At 42.8% G+C, this 17,492-nt stretch overlaps 2 protein-coding genes across 4 annotated transcripts in view; both read right to left on the bottom strand.

The window, feature by feature from the left end:
• Nucleotides 1-2,642: 2,642 nt before the first annotated feature.
• Nucleotides 2,643-5,983, bottom strand: ly6pge (lymphocyte antigen 6 family member pge). Its single transcript, XM_069659020.1, has 3 exons — nucleotides 5,923-5,983; nucleotides 3,439-3,555; nucleotides 2,643-2,836 (listed from the first exon to the last, which is right to left on the bottom strand). Exons 1-3 carry the CDS (start codon nucleotides 5,981-5,983, stop codon nucleotides 2,643-2,645), a joined length of 372 nt encoding a protein of 123 aa, XP_069515121.1.
• Nucleotides 5,984-7,461: 1,478 nt separating this feature from the next.
• The window catches only part of tacc2 (transforming, acidic coiled-coil containing protein 2), a 72,034-nt gene continuing 62,003 nt past the window's right edge, over nucleotides 7,462-17,492 (bottom strand). For all 3 annotated transcript variants that reach the window (XM_069659192.1, XM_069659193.1, XM_069659191.1), the window contains 7 exons: nucleotides 15,707-15,850; nucleotides 14,872-14,948; nucleotides 12,703-12,746; nucleotides 10,181-10,341; nucleotides 9,951-10,057; nucleotides 9,632-9,752; nucleotides 7,462-8,399 (listed from right to left, as the gene is read on the bottom strand). In XM_069659192.1, the coding sequence (XP_069515293.1) occupies nucleotides 8,334-8,399; nucleotides 9,632-9,752; nucleotides 9,951-10,057; nucleotides 10,181-10,341; nucleotides 12,703-12,746; nucleotides 14,872-14,948; nucleotides 15,707-15,850 (720 nt within the window). In that variant the 3' untranslated portion in view covers nucleotides 7,462-8,333. The remainder of the gene's footprint in view (nucleotides 8,400-9,631; nucleotides 9,753-9,950; nucleotides 10,058-10,180; nucleotides 10,342-12,702; nucleotides 12,747-14,871; nucleotides 14,949-15,706; nucleotides 15,851-17,492) is intronic.

Genomic DNA, 17,492 nt, shown 5'->3' with positions numbered 1-17,492 from the left:
TGCAGCAGCCCATTATTTTATCGGTTAATTATATCGGCAGATATCAGCGTGTTGGCCGATATCCGATAGTTCATTTTTAAGCCAATATCGGCCGATACCGATAACGTGCCGATAATATCGTGTATCCCTTATTACGATGACTGGGAGGAGTGGATTCATTTAAGCTGACATATTCTTCCTGACACAGCCAAGTCTCAGTTAAAGAGAGTAAATCAATATGATAATCTGATATCAGATCGTTCACTAATAGAGCTTTAGATGACAGGGATCTGATATTTAACAGACCACATTTAATTCTCATATTTTTTGGCATAACTTCGGTTGTTGTTTTAATTTTTATTAAATTTTTTTGATTTACTCCTTTTTTATTTGAGTTTGAATTAACTGGCCTGGGTTGGGGGGCAGACACAGTCTCTATAACATTAACATTGTGGCTGGGAAACTGCTCACAGGGAAGTTCAGAGGAGTGTGTAGGACTACAGCTCTGCCTCCTGGTCTCAACTCTGGTTTGTCAGGTTTTACGACTTACAAACTTAGCCATATTACGAGACAAAAGAGCTGCACCATCCAAAGTAGGATGAATGCCGTCTCTTCCGATCAGACCAGGCTTTCCCCAGAATGTCTGCCAGTTATCTATGAAGCCCACATCGTTTGCTGACTCCGACATAGTGTATGTGAGAGCATTTCAGTATTGTGTGTGAGAACATTTCAGTAGTGTGTGTGAGCGTATAATGTTTCAGTTGTTTATGTGAGTGTTTCAGTTGTGTGTATGCATGGTACTTCTGAATAATGTCCCTAACGGCCCCTCATAGAATTTCTTTTCAGCTGTTTCCCCCTTACCCTTGTGTCACCAAACACTGCTCTTGTCGCCTAGCAACAGGTTGTGGGCTAACTAGCCATCATAATTAACATCACGTCACTTAACCGATTATTTTATCGTTTCAAGGCCCCTTTTGTTTTTTTTTAACATTTGTATCACAGCTGCTCAACTGAGTTGAAATGAAATTGCCTTATAGTTGTAAAGATATTTCACTCCTAACTGAAGTGGTGGACTGACCAAGCGACACCTCCATCCTTAACGTAAAAATATGAGATGAACTCAAGTTTTCAGCTAGTTTTAGGACTTAAGTAATTACATACACAAAGAGGCAGTAACAAAAAGACTTTTAAAATGTTTATATTTACATTGATTTATGGACATTTTTATCATTCAGTCTGTACATCCAGTATTAGCTCTTACATTCTACGTTATCATTCACTTACAATACGCGGTATTAGTATGGTGGAGAGAGCATGGGCATCCTTACTCTCTCTCTGATATATAAAACTTTTTTTCCATACATGTTGAGAATATAACAAACAGTAAATGATAAAACAGAATCCACAATAGATTTGACCATAGACTGTATATAAGAGGTGGGCAAAGCCTCTTTGTTTCAATAGGGAAGGGACTTAAATCTACGTTCTTTTGTTGCTAAAAGTCTTTGGGGAAAATTAACTTATCAGTTAATTTAAACTGTTTTTCTAATCAGTTTATGACCTTAATCACTGGTTTCAAGTCTTCTTCAATACAGCATGATGTTTATTTCTACAATTATGCTTTAATTTAGCGTAAATTTGAGGATAAAGCTTTGGGGCGTAGCTACCTGTGATTGACTGATCAACCTGGACAGAGATGTAGCAGTGGGTATCCACCCTGTTTCCCCAATGTGATCACTTTTGGCCCTAAAAAAAACAAGATGGTGACGAGACGACCAAAATGCCGAACTTGAGGCCTGAAAATCCACAAACCAATGGGTGACATAACGGTGGCCACATAAGTCCACTTTTATACAGTCTACAGCTAGGACTTTTAATAAATTAATAATATACATGTCCTAACACGAGTTCCAAACATTACACAATAACCTGTGTGGAGTATTTGTCACATTGTCCTTTGTTGTCACACAGCAGCCGCTGCTCACAGGCGACCCTCCGGTGAGGTGGGCTCAGTTTAGAAACTCAGTAATTCTTTAAGTGACTTCAAACGCAGGATTAACCTCCTCAGCACCTGGCCACATGCATGTTAAAGGCTTATGTGGATCTGCAGCGTGTGAGCAGTGTTTTCAAAACACCTCACACAGCCTGTCAGATGTGTGATTGACAGGTAGGAGGATGATGTAACGACGAGGTGCCATATTTAGCCTCAATAACATCTGCTGCCACGCTGTTATAATTGGCCATATAGGTGTGTAGGTACAGAAGAAAAAACTCCAATTTGAAAGTGATCAGAAAAACTCAGATACCTTTGTTCCTGTTATCCTGTAGTTGTGCAGATTTTGTGCAGAACATCAAACCTGAACTCAAACATCTTTCCCCCTTTAATGTAGGAGTCAAAAAATAACTGACAGCCTGTTATTTAAGCACTTCCCTTATCATGCTCGTGTTATTGGCTTAGTTAAATCGATTAAATCGACTTGCTTTATGGATCCATTCCAACATTGTGCGTATAATCCATGCAGTCGCATCCCGAGCTTCTGTTTCTATAAATAAGGTGAAATCAAAGCGGACAGCATGTTGTGTGAGCATTTGGCATTATTGGATAAAGTACTGAAGTTGGCATTGATGGATTCTTGTAGGCATGATGATGTCGAGCTGTGCGTCTACTTGAAGAGGCAGTGGAACAACAGAGGCAGAAACAGCAGCAGATAATTGAGTCCTGGCAGCCGGGAGGCGAGGCCCGTCACATTGCAGTCGTCGTTGTAGCAGCAGTGAACTCGGACACCTGGTGCTCTGTAGCCCTGGCTGTTGGCCTGGCTGCAGAAGGACTTGTAGGAGCATGACTTCATCACCCCACCTGCCAAACAGACAGAAATAGACGCCAGGTTTGCTGGTTTAGCAGCTGTATTGCACTGACCAGACACTTTTATTTGATTTCACCGCCCTGGCTGATGCTTCATCCTTCTTTTCTATCCTTAATTTCTGATTTCATCACTTTGTCAGTAGGTAAACACTTGGTACCAGACACCAGAAACTTATCAGGGACATCTGGTGCATTTACAATTTGTTATTTACACACAGGATAAAAATGAATAAGATATTTTTTGAAGGAAAACTCTTGCCTTGTGCAGTTTATAGTTATTAAACTTAATGGACTTTATTCTGTGAGGAGGAATAGTCTCGGTGCAGTGAACACATGGTGTCCTAATTAAGGATATTGATCGGGAAGGAGAAGCAAAGCTCTTCATTTGTTTAAAAGCTTCAGACCCCCCACTGACTAAGATGTGTCTCCAGACAGCAGCCTGACCTCTATTAAACACACACACACACACACACACACACACGCACACACATGCACGCACATCCTTTCATACATGCACAAACATGTACTTTATTTTTGGTAGAAAAGTTAGGGAGCTAGTAAAAGGTAGGCTACTACACTGTCACTGTTGGACTCACTGTCATGGCCAACCACCACAGCGCAGGCATCAGAGTAGCTGGGACAAGATTTGGAACCTTGCCGGTTGCAGTCGTCGTTGTTGGAGCCCATGCAGGTGTAACATCGCAGAGCCTCACCTGCAGGAAACAGAAAAGACATTAGGCTTATACACTGACAAAGCAGTGACAGTACACATCACGGCATGTTGACAGAGAAATGTTGAGTAATGTCTGAAGCACAGTTTTATCCTGTTAAGATGCTTGTATACTTAAATACTTTGTGTAACAGGAGGAGCAGGAAAATGTTGCTGGAGGAGGACGTCTTGTCCAACTTGCCCCAGATAAGCAGAAGAAAATGGATGGATAGATGAACTTTATACAACAGTTTATGTGTTTGAGTGTTTATGATACTAATGTGGGATTTGCCACTAAATATTTAAAGTGATAATCAGGAAGATTTTCATTTAAATAAATGTCTGTTAAGTCTCTATTGCCAAATGAGGTAACACAATGGTGATTGAGCCGATGGCCCGCTGATGAAAGCCATTGCATTTGCAATATTACAGACTGGGTGTCTGTGGCGACTTACGAGGAAAAAAAAGCAGCGCCCAGTTAGTGACGCGTTTTTCATCAGCCAGCAGTGCTTGGTCTGCCAGAGAGGGTAGGCGGAGCCAAGCGGCTGCTTTTCCGCTCTCTGCAAGTGTTGCGAGTAAACAGTAATCTACTATGGCTGAACAAACAAAGATGGATGACTACAGATACAACTTCAACAAGAAGTGAAAATCCAAAGAAAAAGAAACAAACTCGACGCTCAGATGAAGCAAACAGTCTGAAAAGGAAAGCGACCGTCAGCCAGGAAAATCAAGACTTACAACCGGAGCCAACCGTGGACGTCACACATGCAGCACTGTCTGCATATCTGGGAAGTGTGCTCCTGCAATTACCGTTTAGATACTGCCAAAGAGAACAAGACTGAGCTCTTCGAGATTATAACTTTAAGTTTTGGTAGAGAGATAATGTCCTCTGCCAGATGCATTGACTTCTTTCAGGGGGTGAGTCATGAAAATGTTACTGCTGCCACGTTTGTCCTTCAAGAACCCAAATTTAGACGTTGTTAAAAGTGTCTCTTAAAGGACAGCTGCAGCAGCTTTAGCATGAAAAGGCAACAATTTTGCATGCAATCTTTATCCCATTTGTCAATCAAGTAGTTCCTGTAAGGGCCTTGACTTGACTGAAGTTTTTTGCACTTATTAACACAGGAACTTTGAGTTTAGAAGCATGGACACACAGTCACATCTGAGTGGCTCTGATGTGCGAACTTGCTCGACAGGCACAGTCAGAGTTAAGTGTAGAGAAAGCTCTCATTTCTAACTTTCCTCATACAAATCTTCCAAAAAAAATATATCAAGCACATAAGTTCCATCAGATTTAAAAACGCACCTTTCTAACTTTCAGCTAAAGCGCCACTCCCGCAAATACAACACTCAGATCTCTCTCTAAGGCTCCACAGAGGAAGCAGTAGTTATTTCAGAACTAGCTGACCTTTGAAATATCACTTGGACGCTTCCTTTCCCAAACCATCATCTGTCTCGGAAACTCTAAAATGGCCCTTCAGAAACAGCCTTTAAGGCTAGTTTCCTAAGAGGATCAAATAGAGCTGCACTTATAGGAATCACCGACAGCTGCAATCAATCTTTCCAGCAGAATCTCTCTTGTCTTGGCCGGGGAAATAACCTCTGTGCACCGTGGACTTGTGTTTGATCCTTCAGGTATGATAGTGGGAGCACAGAAAAGGTGTTGTTTCCATACAGCTTAATGAGGAAGTAATAAACTAACCAGATGTCAGACTTTTAGTGCAAACAACAATGCAAATGACAGCAAACCAACATTTCCTGAATGAATCTGAATACTTAATCTCATATTTTTGCATCTTATGTTCTGCTTTCTGTGTTGACATGGCCTTGTAAAAGCCCCCTGCTGTTTTGCAGTTGACCCCAATCTATCCCCACAGCACAGCCGCTCCACACACATGCTGTAAGTATTAGCCTGCAGGCCTATTAAGAGATTAGCTGCTGGGCTTGCATGCTCGTTACAGAGGAGGATGACAGACTGAAGGGAGGCAAAACTCGGGAGAATTAGCAGAGAAATGAACAGAAATTAGCAAACTTAGCAGGAAATAAAGCTTCGTTTTAAGGGTCTTACTGCAAAATAGTCTTTTAAGAGTTTTAAAACGTGCGGGATTTTCTGCAAAATTAATATAACTTTAATGTCAAACACTTCTTGTTCTGAAAGCTAGTTTTATAAGTTATTCAACCAAGCTGTTCCTGCCCTTTAGGAAAAAAGTACTCTTTGTAATTCAAGGGTCTTAAGGGAGATGAGGACCTGAAGGACACACAAACCAGGTCGGAATCACAGGTGGACAGAAGGTAGAGCAGAGATCTTGAGGGGGAAAGGACGAGGTGAAGATAGATAAGAAAGGTTACTTAAATAAAAACTAGTCCTTACTGTTGGTTGCCAGCAGACTCAGAGACAGCAGCAGCAGCGGGCAGTACAGGACAGCTCTCATGGTGCTGGTGGTCCTCGGTGGTCCTGATCATACAATGAAAAGCAGGTTGTTTGCTCCCAAAGCCCCCCGAGCTTAATCTGAGGTATCTGATGGGTTAATATCCCCTCCTGCACTGACCAGAAGATTAAATGCCCCTCCAATGCATGGGGTCCTCAGATCTGCGCTGAAGGTAGCTGCTTCTTCAGACAGGATGCGCAGAAGTCACCTGCTGGCTTTCATCCTGCACCTTTCACCTCTGCTCTGGCCACGCCCATCCCGAGTCTGGCCCTATCTTGTCCGTGTTACCACAAGGTCCAGCGCTTACATCATCCTGCTGCACCAGGACTGGTCACTGTGGAACTGACCTCTGAACTTTAAACGGCATTGTGACCTTACAGGTGTCCACTTGGTGTCCTTAGTGTCAGGTAAGATTACCACAGGACAGGCCTGCACTGTGCACAGTTTGAAAAAGAGTTCTTGTCATTTTTAATCTTATCTTTTATCCATATGAAGGATTTTAGTCATCGAGTGAGCTAAAGTTAGCGGCATCTTTAAAGGTAAAACATTTTCACCTCCTCATTGGTGGATAAATCTTACCAAAAAATTATTCATATAGTTTTCAAATTAGTTTACCTACATTTCTGAAATTTCTCAACCACTCAAATGATGCACAAATGGTGCAGTTTGGACCTGAGACGGAACGAAACATGATAGTCAACCAAAATGAGCAGGTGGTAGCAATGCAAGGAAAATATTTCTTCTACAATTCATTCAATTAGCGGCCTTTTTTCAACAGAAATAAACTAAAAAAAGTGCAACACAAATGCTACTACTGTCAGGCTCAAGTTTCAAGAATGTACATGTAACTGTAGCTGGGATCAGTGGACACATGGAGTGTGAATAAACTACACTACACTGTACTCACGTCATAGGAAGCCCATGTCCTTCAAAATAAAAGCGCAGCACAGACTTTTTGCCTTTATTTTTTTTCAAGCACACTTCCGCGACCGACTTTTGGGTCCCGACCCACAAGTTGAGAACCATGGCTCTAGATCAGTGGTTCCCAACCTGTGGTCCGGGGATCGCTTAAGATCGCTGGGAGTGCGCGAGGCCTTGTCTGCACTGAGATTGTCAAGATTAGATTTTCACGTTAAATAAAATCATTAAAAAAGCTCTTACTTGATAATCACAAGTCTGTTTAACTAAAAAATTATATTCTTTTGGTCCTCATTCAAAAATACTTGACGTGTAGGCCACACCTCTGCGAACTATTGGCTGATTGGTGTTAATGTTTGCCAATAAATGTTTGGAATGAATCCCTTTAATGTTTTGGTGTACGTGTGTGCGGGCTAGGGGGGCTCAGCCTTTCTTAGATACAAGCCGGGGGGGGGCTCCAAGGAAAAAAGTTTGGTAACCACTGCTCTAGATCATCTGTGCTTGTGTATCTTGTTTAAAAAAACAAACAAACATGCAGGTAAAGAAGCAGAATAAACCCAGTGTGCTGTATTGCCATCTTTTATTGCACTTTGTAAGCAGATGCTGTACAGGAGCTGTGCAGAGAAGTTACTCCTCAGTGTGACACAACGACCATAGCAGGACTAGGACATCCAAAATTAAATAACTCCCGGTCACAACGGAATACAGTCACGATTAGTTTGCTTTATATCAAAATAAAATCCAAAATATAGTCCCACAATTTCATCGAGAAAGCTATGATAAGTATGACAAATATCTACAAGGTTGCATGAGGGGAGCGGGCGGATGGATGACGGATCAAAAATGATGCAGAGGATCTTTTCCATACTTGAATTTGCTACAGTACACTATATACAAACATGAACATTACAAGTCTTCTCTCTTCATGCAGTAAGTTATTGTGAGTTTGTGTTCTCTCAGTGGTGAATCAACATTTTACGACTGAATCTGTGTTACTCTTATTTCTCTCACGTTAAGAGGAAACAACGACAGGAGTGGGTAAACAGTCTTCTCCCTCAGTGGCCGTCATGGCAAAACATCAGATAATTTAACCCACAAACGAAGCTCTCACTTTCTCGTTATCATACACACGCTCAAGCACACACGCACACACACTTATAAGTGATATTATACATTTTCTAAAACTTGAAACCAGACCCCTGATACAGTACAGAACACTGACACATCAAAAATGTACAGAGTGATTAAGAGGAAGCCTTTCATGTGGATCCTGTATACACAAAGTCAGTAGGAAATCAGCCCAAAGACCCTTTTGGCCTTCAATGTCCATCAGTCGTTGGAAGAGTGGTGAGTATTTCTTCTTTGTATTCTGCTTCATGTCCGAAACCACTCCTCTTCTGTGTGAGGTTTGGCTGGGTGTGGTTTGATGTGGTCGCTAACTCTTCCCCATCTTTGCGATCAGCTCGTCACAGATCTTTGTCAGCTCCTCGATCTCTTTGTTCTGTGAAAAAGAAAAGAAAATTAAAGTTTATATACTTTTAAAACGTATCTTAATACATCCCACAACTCTGCTCTTATTACAGATTTCTTCAGTATTGCTGCACCAATTATCCATCCATCCGTTATCTATAACGCTTTTCCTGTTCAGGATCACGGTGAGGCTGGAGCCTATCCCAGCTGTCATTGGGCAAGAGGCGGGGTTACACCTGGACAGGTCACCAGTCAGTCACAGGGCTGACACATATACCCCTTTCCCACTGAAATTAGCGCGTTGACGTGGGTTTTTCAGACCGGGGAAGACCCGCTTATAGATGCCAAGCGTCTCTTTTTTCATTGCCGGTGAAGTATCTTCCTGTCGGTCTCTTTTCTGCTGCTTCTTCGTCTGACGTCACAAACGCGCCAGAGACAGGGCCAGTAAACAGTGAAGATGTTATGGTGGTTTTGTACCTATTACTCACTCTCAACAACAAGGAGACGCAGAAGTTACCGACGGATTAATTAACCGGGTCTACTGCAGAGCTATTTACCCAGGGCTGAATGCCGATTGTAGCCTTTCCCACTAAGCAAAAAAGCAGTTTTTTTTACCAGTGTTAAAGCGGCCATAGAGACAGACAACCTTTCACGCTCACACTCACACCTACGGGCAATTTAGAGTCACCAATAAACCTAACGAGCATGTCTTTGGACTGAGGGAGGAAGCCGGAGTACCCGGATTGAACCCACGCATGCACGGGGAGAACGTGCAGACTCCACACAGAAAGGCCCACTACATCCGAAACGATGTTCAAACCAGGAAGCTGCGAAGCCGCGGCACCCCTGCACCAATTATGTGGAATAAATTTAAAACAAGCTAAGCTGTCCGCTCTCAAATCATACAGGGCTTTTTAAAGTGATAGTGTCTGATCTGACAAAGGAAAACACTTCATATTGTAAAGTGTGTATCATGGTGCCATGGATTTACAGTTTTTGACCTTTATTGGAGTGGATAGCTGAAGATAGACAGAAAATATGGGGAGGAGAGAGTGGGGGAAGACATACACCAAATGACCGGCAGACTGGACGTTGAAAGTGTGATCAGTGTGACGAGGATTGTGGCCTCTGTATGTGGGGCGCCTGCTGTACCAACTGAGCCAAACCAATTTTAACAGTTTTAGTATGTGTACAGCTGCAGGGCGTCCCCGGGAAGAAAGAACTCTTGGAATAAAATAGAAATAGCAGGGACTTCTGACTGACCTTCTGCTCCAGCGTGCGCTCCAGTGAGTCCACCTTCATCTGCTCCTTCCTCACGCTGGCCTGGTAGGCAGCCTGCTCCTGCTTGGCCTTGGCCCGCACTTGCGCTATCTCTGAATTTGCCCTGGAAACAAACAAGTGACACAATGAGAACCAAGCTATCGCTGCTTAACCTCATGTTTGAAAGGAATATAAAGAATGTGTTCTATATTTGTTGCAGGGTATTGAGTTATTGTGTGGTTTGTGTATTGTATTGTTGGCTCTTCGGGTAAAATGTATCATGTTGGGATAAACACGATAATGAGAGTCATTATAGACTCACTTGTCTAGTTTCTCCTCCGCATGAATCTTCAGGGCCTGATAGCGCTGCTCCTCCTTACGGACCCTGGAGAGATACTCTTGAGCGCATTTCTTCAGAACGTCTTCATTCTGAACAGAGGGAGAAACACTTTAATTACTTGCCAGAAGGGTTTTCAAGCTACGTTTAAGAACATTTACAAGGCCGATAACGCTTAAGACGCTCATTAGATGTGAATCATTTGTGTTAGTCACCTTTCTGTAGCCCTCCAGAACATCTTTCATCTTCTCGTAACGACGGAAGAGGTCGGCCAGAGACTTTTCCACGGAGTTGAGGTCGGCCAGCGCCTGGTCCTTCTCCATGATGAGCTGCTGGATGGTGTGGTGAGAGAGAGACTTCTCCTTCTGATCATCCTCTGGTGGGCACACACAGACATACAGCAGAACAGATCGTAAGTCTGTTTGACTCAGGCACATAAACTCGTTAAAGACCAACACACATTCAAACAGACAAACACTTTATTTTGACAATATATCAAATGGATTTGTGGGTTAGTATGAACAGCATCTATACTGCTCTATACGAGTATATCTGAGTGTGGCATGCAAACAAAAACACTGAACAATGACAAAAACAACAGCTGTAAACCAAACAGACCGATCTGGCAGCTTTGAGTGGCTTCCAGATCCTTCAGTATTACATTGCAAAGCTCCCACAGTGCTTCAGGCCCCTCCCAGCTTTCCCTTTCCTTTCCTGTCACAAGCTTAGATGACCAACCTGCTTAGCTTGCTAAGTCTGCAGGAATCACTTCTGTCAACATCTACAGTGCAGAAGCAAAGTGCAGATGTGCACGTGAAGGTTTCCTGCGTGCATATGCACATCTACAGCGCCTTGCATTGAGTATTCATTCCCCTTGGAAATTATTTAGGCTGTCAACCATTTGATTAACAAATAAGAGCAGGCCAAAAAGCAGACAGATTTACAAGTATTACACTAAAGGGAATTGGTTGCACCGGATGCAAGTTGTTTTGTCTACATGTTACTTTTTTAGATAATTTTTTTGGCCTTTTATGCCTTTATTGAGAGAGGACAGTGGATAGTGTTGGAAACATGGGAAGAGAGTGGGGAGGACACGCGGCAAAGGGCCGAGGGCGGGAGTTGAACTCAGGGCCACGGCATCGAGGACTATAGCCTCTGTATATGGCTGTCGATTTAACCGCTGAGCAAAACCGGCGCCTGTCTACATGTTTATTATATGTTTACAGCATTCCCTTCTCGATAGCAGACCATTGCTATGAGGAACAGACCGTTGCTAGGGATGCGGCTCTAATCACATAATCTGGAGGACTAACTGTAATCATATCAATCCGCAGAAAGAAGTCCAGTAAATTTGTCGGTCTGTTTACAGAGAAAAGAGACGAAACAGCGGAGAGAAAACAATAAAGGTTAAACGAGTAAAAACTGAAAGCTACGACAGAGAGATCTACAGAACAGAAGACGGCACATGAAGTAAACATTAAACAGAACACAGTACGGGATACGGCGGTGTTTAAAGACGGTGAATGGAAAAGAAAATGTCAACGGACTCTGACAGTGACGAGACAGAAAATCCAATCAGGTGCTGCGCCGATTCCTGCCGTCCCGTTCACCGGGTCTTACTTCACCATCAGAGGAAATGTCTCCATTTAATGTGAGTAAAAACAGCTAGCTTAGCTCGTTTTAAGAAGGCTAGGTTAACGTTGCTATGGACGCAGCTTTCGCTGTGAGTGTAACAGAAAAAACAGAAATATAATCATTTTTAAGTTAATAAAATAATTTCTAATTTATGATAAAATATGAACTATTTCGTGTCCATTACATACAACCCCAAACAATCAATTTAAATGGAAAGTTGTATCATTGAAAAATACATTTGAAATGTTCCAGGGGATGAATATGAATACATGCACTGTAAAAGGTTTTGATCCAACTTTTTACATGTGTACTTGGCATCGGAAAGCGAAAGATTATACGGGCACAGAATAGAAAATTCAAAATATTCCTTTTTCCTTTTTAAAATAAAAACATCGTCTCAACACACAGGATGAAATGCAACAAAATGCACAAACAATTGTCACTGGATGAGGTGAAAGGGAGCACATCTGCTCCCCTCTCTGACGGACGGACGGACGGATGGAAAGATGAGAGCCGAACAGACAAGTGAAGGACAACTCCGCGTTACTCACCTGGCATGCCTGTCAGGGTTATCAAATAGTGAGGGGCAAAGATGGGAGCAGAACAGAAAAGAAGGGACTGTGTTAAGTCAAGCTGGGAGGGCAAGACAGGTGAGAGAGCCGAGTGTTAGACAGAAGCAGAGACAGATTGTTCCTCTTTGTGACAGTGCTTTAATGAGAGAAGGAAATCAAATCAGGACAGCTGCGGAAATCAAATTTTCAGGGATGTCCAGAGGTGGTGAGGAGGATGAGAGGTGAGCGCAGGAGTAATGCAGAGAGTGAACCTGCAGCGGGGTTTAACGAGTCCAGAGAAGCCGGACACCGCCCTCCGATGACATCAGGGGTCAGTTCATATCAATCAAACATGAAAGCAAGCACAAAGCAAAGCTGGCTTGTGTCACAGCATTAAGAGAAATACCTCCTGAAGTCAATTTTGCAAATCAGCATGTGCAGCGAACAGTAGTGGCAGAGTCGGTTTAAAATAAAACTCTCGTGTGCTGCAGGGACAGGAGGTCCAGTAACCTGTGATCAATGCTGGTGTTTGTATCTAACATTTAACTCACCGATCATCTGAGCGATCGTCTTCTCGTACTCAGCAACAATTCTCCTGCGGATGAGAAATTACAGATCATTAGAACTGGGATGGTTTTATATGAGTATGACAAATTATTTCAAAGTAAACATCTCTAAAACAATCTTATTTCATGCCATTTGTAATGTCTCCATCTGAATATGGAGGTTTTGCTTACACACCTGCCTGTCTGTGTGTTAGCAAACCTGCATGTTGTGCTCATATGCTGCTAGAAAGATCCTAAGCATCTGCCCAAAAAACTTTTGCCCACTGCCCACACTTTTTCTGTTCTCAGTGGATTCAATCTTGAAAAAAGATTTTAGTCTCTGTTGCTAGGAAGAACCGGGCAGACCAAGTTATGCTTGAGAAAAGTATGCAAGTGCTTAACGCTGCCAGATCCGTGATACACCTTTTATTTTGTTTCCTTTTTTACTTGGAAAAGCACCGTTTGGAAATATAATACTTCTGTAGTCGTCCCAGGCGGCAGCCTGCCAGAGTCACTCTTCATCATCTTATGTCTTTTATTTATTTTATTTAGTATATTTTAGATTTCTCAATTTCCTTTTCACTTCTTTGATTTTGAGCTGTATTTCTGGAACAATCTGGCACCAGAATTTTCTTCGGAATTAATTAGGGCTGCATGATAAATAGTTTAACAATCGCTTTTCTGCATTCTTTTATTGCTATAGTTATAATGGTAAGGTTGTATGATTAGTTACTGACAGGTTACTTGATGATGCACACCTGCAAACCTTATGGACAAAATAATGAATAAAATATTGGTAGCAAAAAATACAAAATAATCTAGAACTCAGAAGGTTTAAGAATCCTCGTCCTCGTTTAGATTTCTTTATTAATCTGCCCTGTGCGTCCAGTTTCTGTTCTGAGTCTTGCCTCCAGAAGTTCGTCCGCTCTCCAAGCAAAAAAACGTTGCGGTCCAATAGGAAGCCTTGTTTTGGTAAAAGCAGAATGCCAGAGATAAGAGGATTGATTAGCCGTGCCTCTTAGCCTCTTAGCTCCTCCTTATCTTGAGCCCAATCAGTCAAATGAAGTAAGCTCTTTCTTATCCACACTAACTGAGCTGCGGCCAGCTGGCCCACACCCACCACCTGCTGACAGAAAACAAGGTTTCAGTGCCGCAGATCTCTCCCTGCTTGAACCCTGATTACAGCTATTTGTTGGACATATGGATCATCTGTTGGCATAAATATGAGTGCAGTTAATCCCAGGTTTGAGCTGTTGTCAGGCAGCAGGTGGTGTTAAATCCATATTACAGAAGTTTAAAGCCTCTTTTGTCTTTACTCATTAAACTGTAAAACTTACATTTATCATACTTACTCTCCTTTAACGAGGAATTGATCAATTCCTCTTTGAAGGAGAGTAAGTAACTCTGTGTCCACTCTGCCGTTAACCGTGATGACACTTTAAGTAAGTTAAACCATTAAGAGGTTAAACAGTGATAATGGGCGGAGTCAAAAAACCAACACTATAAGCGTCATCACAGAGCACCAATAAACAGAAACACACGTAGGTGTGCTGTGCTGTAGTTCATGGGCTGGACCTCACTTGCCCTTTTTACATTGTAATTCAGCCACTGTATTGAAACTCCACCGTTACGCCACCTTTGCCATTTTACATTGAAGCAAGCACAGCGGCACAAAGCCGCCCCAGTGTGTGTTTGTACATTGTGTTGCACACAGACACATGGCTTTGTTCCGCCCTGCCGGCTCTGCTGTTTTCACAGTCGCCGTTTCGCCTCTGTTACTACCCGCGATATCGGCTCAGAGACAGAACAACTTCGCTCCACCATTCCACCTCCGTGTGTTTTACATTAATGAATGAATTAATGAATGAATGAAGGCTGTATTTCGAACATGTGAAATAATACATCAAAAAAGAACAAAAAACAATATTAACTCCACATGTCCGAAAAGGAGTAAAAGAAGCTTAATTAATCCCACCCCTTCTCCCCTGCAGTGATTCAGTCATCAGCTGACTTCCCCATTATACCTTATCCGTATTAACAGATTATTTACAACTTGCTACATATATTTAAATGTATATACAAAAGACAATAGAAAATAAATTATGTAAATAAACAGGAGAAGTAACAGAGGCGAAATGTTCCCGCCTTGAACTGGCGGCAGTGCAAGATTCTTACCTCATCTCCACCACTTCCTGTCGGCTGTCTTCATACTTCCTCTGCCACTCCAGCACCTCTTTCTCCTTTGATACAATCTAAACAGGGTAGACAAAATCATTAAGGTAAGTGTGTGACGCTGAATTGAAGTAAGTTGTAAGTATTCAACCGATACTTTCACACTCACACCCCGACGGCTGTAGCTCTCTCCTTTTCGACATAAAATGAAAGCAATCTCCGGCGCAGCTTCTCACTGATTACACTAAGAAATTATGTTAAGATTTTTACTGATAACTTTTATAGCAAGTCTGGGTCTAGGCACAATGGCTACATCCCAAATCTCTTAATTGATCTTTCCGCTCTCCTTGCCTGGTTTCCTTGCAGCTCTCCATGCATCCCCGGTGGGAGGGACTTGGATGCAAGGAAAAGACACGAGTAGAAGATGCAAGTGAGGGAAGCATGGATGCACTTTAAGAGACCTGGGATGTACCCCATATGAACTGAGGCTTGAATCCTAAATTAGGGTGACCATGCTTTTGCCATCAGGACCCCTTTTTGCTTTGGAACAACCTCCCTGAGGAGAGCAGGCTCGCAGAATCACCAAAACCTCATAAAGTAAATTTTTTTAGTCTTGCTTTTGTTTTCTTTTTATTGCTATTACTTTTTTTGTATGCATTTTTATTTTTTCAAGTGTTTTTTATGCTAATCTCTGTCCTCGTTTTTCCTTCTCCTCCTGTTCTTAAGTCTCACATCTCTTGCTTGAATTTTAGATTCATAGTCTTGTTTTTTTGGCCTTGGTTAAGCACTAGGTAAACATTCATGACTTATGTAATAGAAACAAACATCATAGGGGTACCTCCTCCCGTGCGATTCCCAGCGAGTGGTCCAGCTCTCTGGGCAGGTGGGGACTCTCCGCTTCGATGTAACTGCTGTTGGTGGTCCTGGTGTACAGGGAGCTCTTGGACACGGCGCTCTCGATGGGTGAGGACAGGTCTCTGTGCTGCTTCCAGGAAACAAAGGAGAGGAGGGACATGAAAGGAAACATAATCAGTTATATACCAGACGCGAGCTACAGACGGGACACCCTCACCCTCGGGCCCACACGCACATTCTCAACAGGAATCCTGAACCAAATCGCAAGGCAGCATCAAACTACATCAAAATGTACCACACAGCAAAATCAGTATGTAAATGAGGCAGGGTAGTGATGCTCCTGAAGACAGCCGCCACATGATTGGATGAAACAGTCTTCATTGCCACAGTATTAGCCAAGTGATTTGGCTGATGCTGCCCCCAGCTGAGCGCTCATGATCACCTGCTCATCGCAGCAGCTCGGATGTGATTGGGTCCAGGCAAGGCGGAGGGGAAGGAGGGCAGCAGCTGATACAGGAAGGGCTGCATCATATACAGGGAGGGAGGGCGGGGGGCGGACTGGGCAGCATTGGAAACTGATGTTAGTTTCATGTTAAAGCAGATAACAACATAGTAAACTGGTCTTACCTGTTGTGTCTAGAATCAGTGTTTACTGCAACCGCTTACAGTATTTTACCAATTCTTTCACAATAACAAAGACGATGATGTGGCGTGAAACATCATTAGAAGGAGTTAAGACTATAGATAAAGCATTGAGGTGTACTGAGAGACTCTACAAACCTCTCTGAACCTTGCTGCCTCTGACAACAAAAGATCCTCACGTAAAACATCCCATTAAGATGCAGAAACAATCCTCGTGCTTGTACCGTTCTTTTCCGCTAAAACTGGGCTCTGAAAGGGATTTAGTCATCCTCGGGAGAGCTGGATTACAGGAGGATTTGAGAAATGGTGGGGGGCACACAGGGGACAAGTCGACTGAAATCTAATGTGTGGAAAAGACAGTGAATTATTTGGTCTGGCCTGGGGAAGTAATTCCATTAGTCCTGTGAAGGTAAAGACCGGTCAAGTTTAAGCAACCTGTGAGGGACCTCTTTGGGCTTATCTCCCACTTCAGTAAACTTTATGCAAATCAATCCACAGCTGTACAACGCTGTAACTGTTGAGCTCTGTCTTATAGAGAACTCCCCAAGACTTCCAGATATAATGTCAGTACTATGAGTTAGAATAAAGAACAGCCCATTCTCATTTCCAAGGCTTCAAATATCAACGCTGTGACACGGCCCACTGCGTAATGCACAAGGTTCTCGAGGGTCTGCACGAGACACGCCACACTTAACTTTTATAAAAACTTTCTGCGGCATTATTAGACGCTCACATAAACTGCGGTAAGTGTAGAAATAGGGAGAAAGTTTGCGGGCCGATGGATGGGCCCCGACCCTAAACCTATCCACAGATTGTTTGAGGTTCACCACGTACTAGACAGGACAAAAACAGTAGCTACCATGTGCTTCTGCATGCAAGAGGGCCGTGAAAAGGTGTCTGTATTTGCCAGCCTGGGATGCTAATGCGTTGCAGCCAATAAAACGAATTCATCCTTGTAACGGCGGTCCTCTCAGTCTCTGCTAAAGCGCTGTCAAGCTTCAGAAGTGAAATGTATGTAAATTAGTGCCCACAATTTGGGTTTGCTTCAACTCAAGCTTTCTTACAATCTTTAAGGAAGTCTTTGATGTATTTTTAGACTTCAGATGTGCAAGGGGGCCCGACCGAAA

This window comes from Semicossyphus pulcher, unplaced genomic scaffold, assembly GCF_022749685.1.
Source record: "Semicossyphus pulcher isolate SPU_LCO1_2020_fin unplaced genomic scaffold, fSemPul1.0.p SCAF_12, whole genome shotgun sequence".
Classification (NCBI taxonomy): Eukaryota; Metazoa; Chordata; class Actinopteri; order Labriformes; family Labridae; genus Semicossyphus; species Semicossyphus pulcher.
The sequence above is the reverse complement of the archived record's forward strand: the minus strand, read 5'-3'. Positions and strand labels throughout refer to the sequence as shown.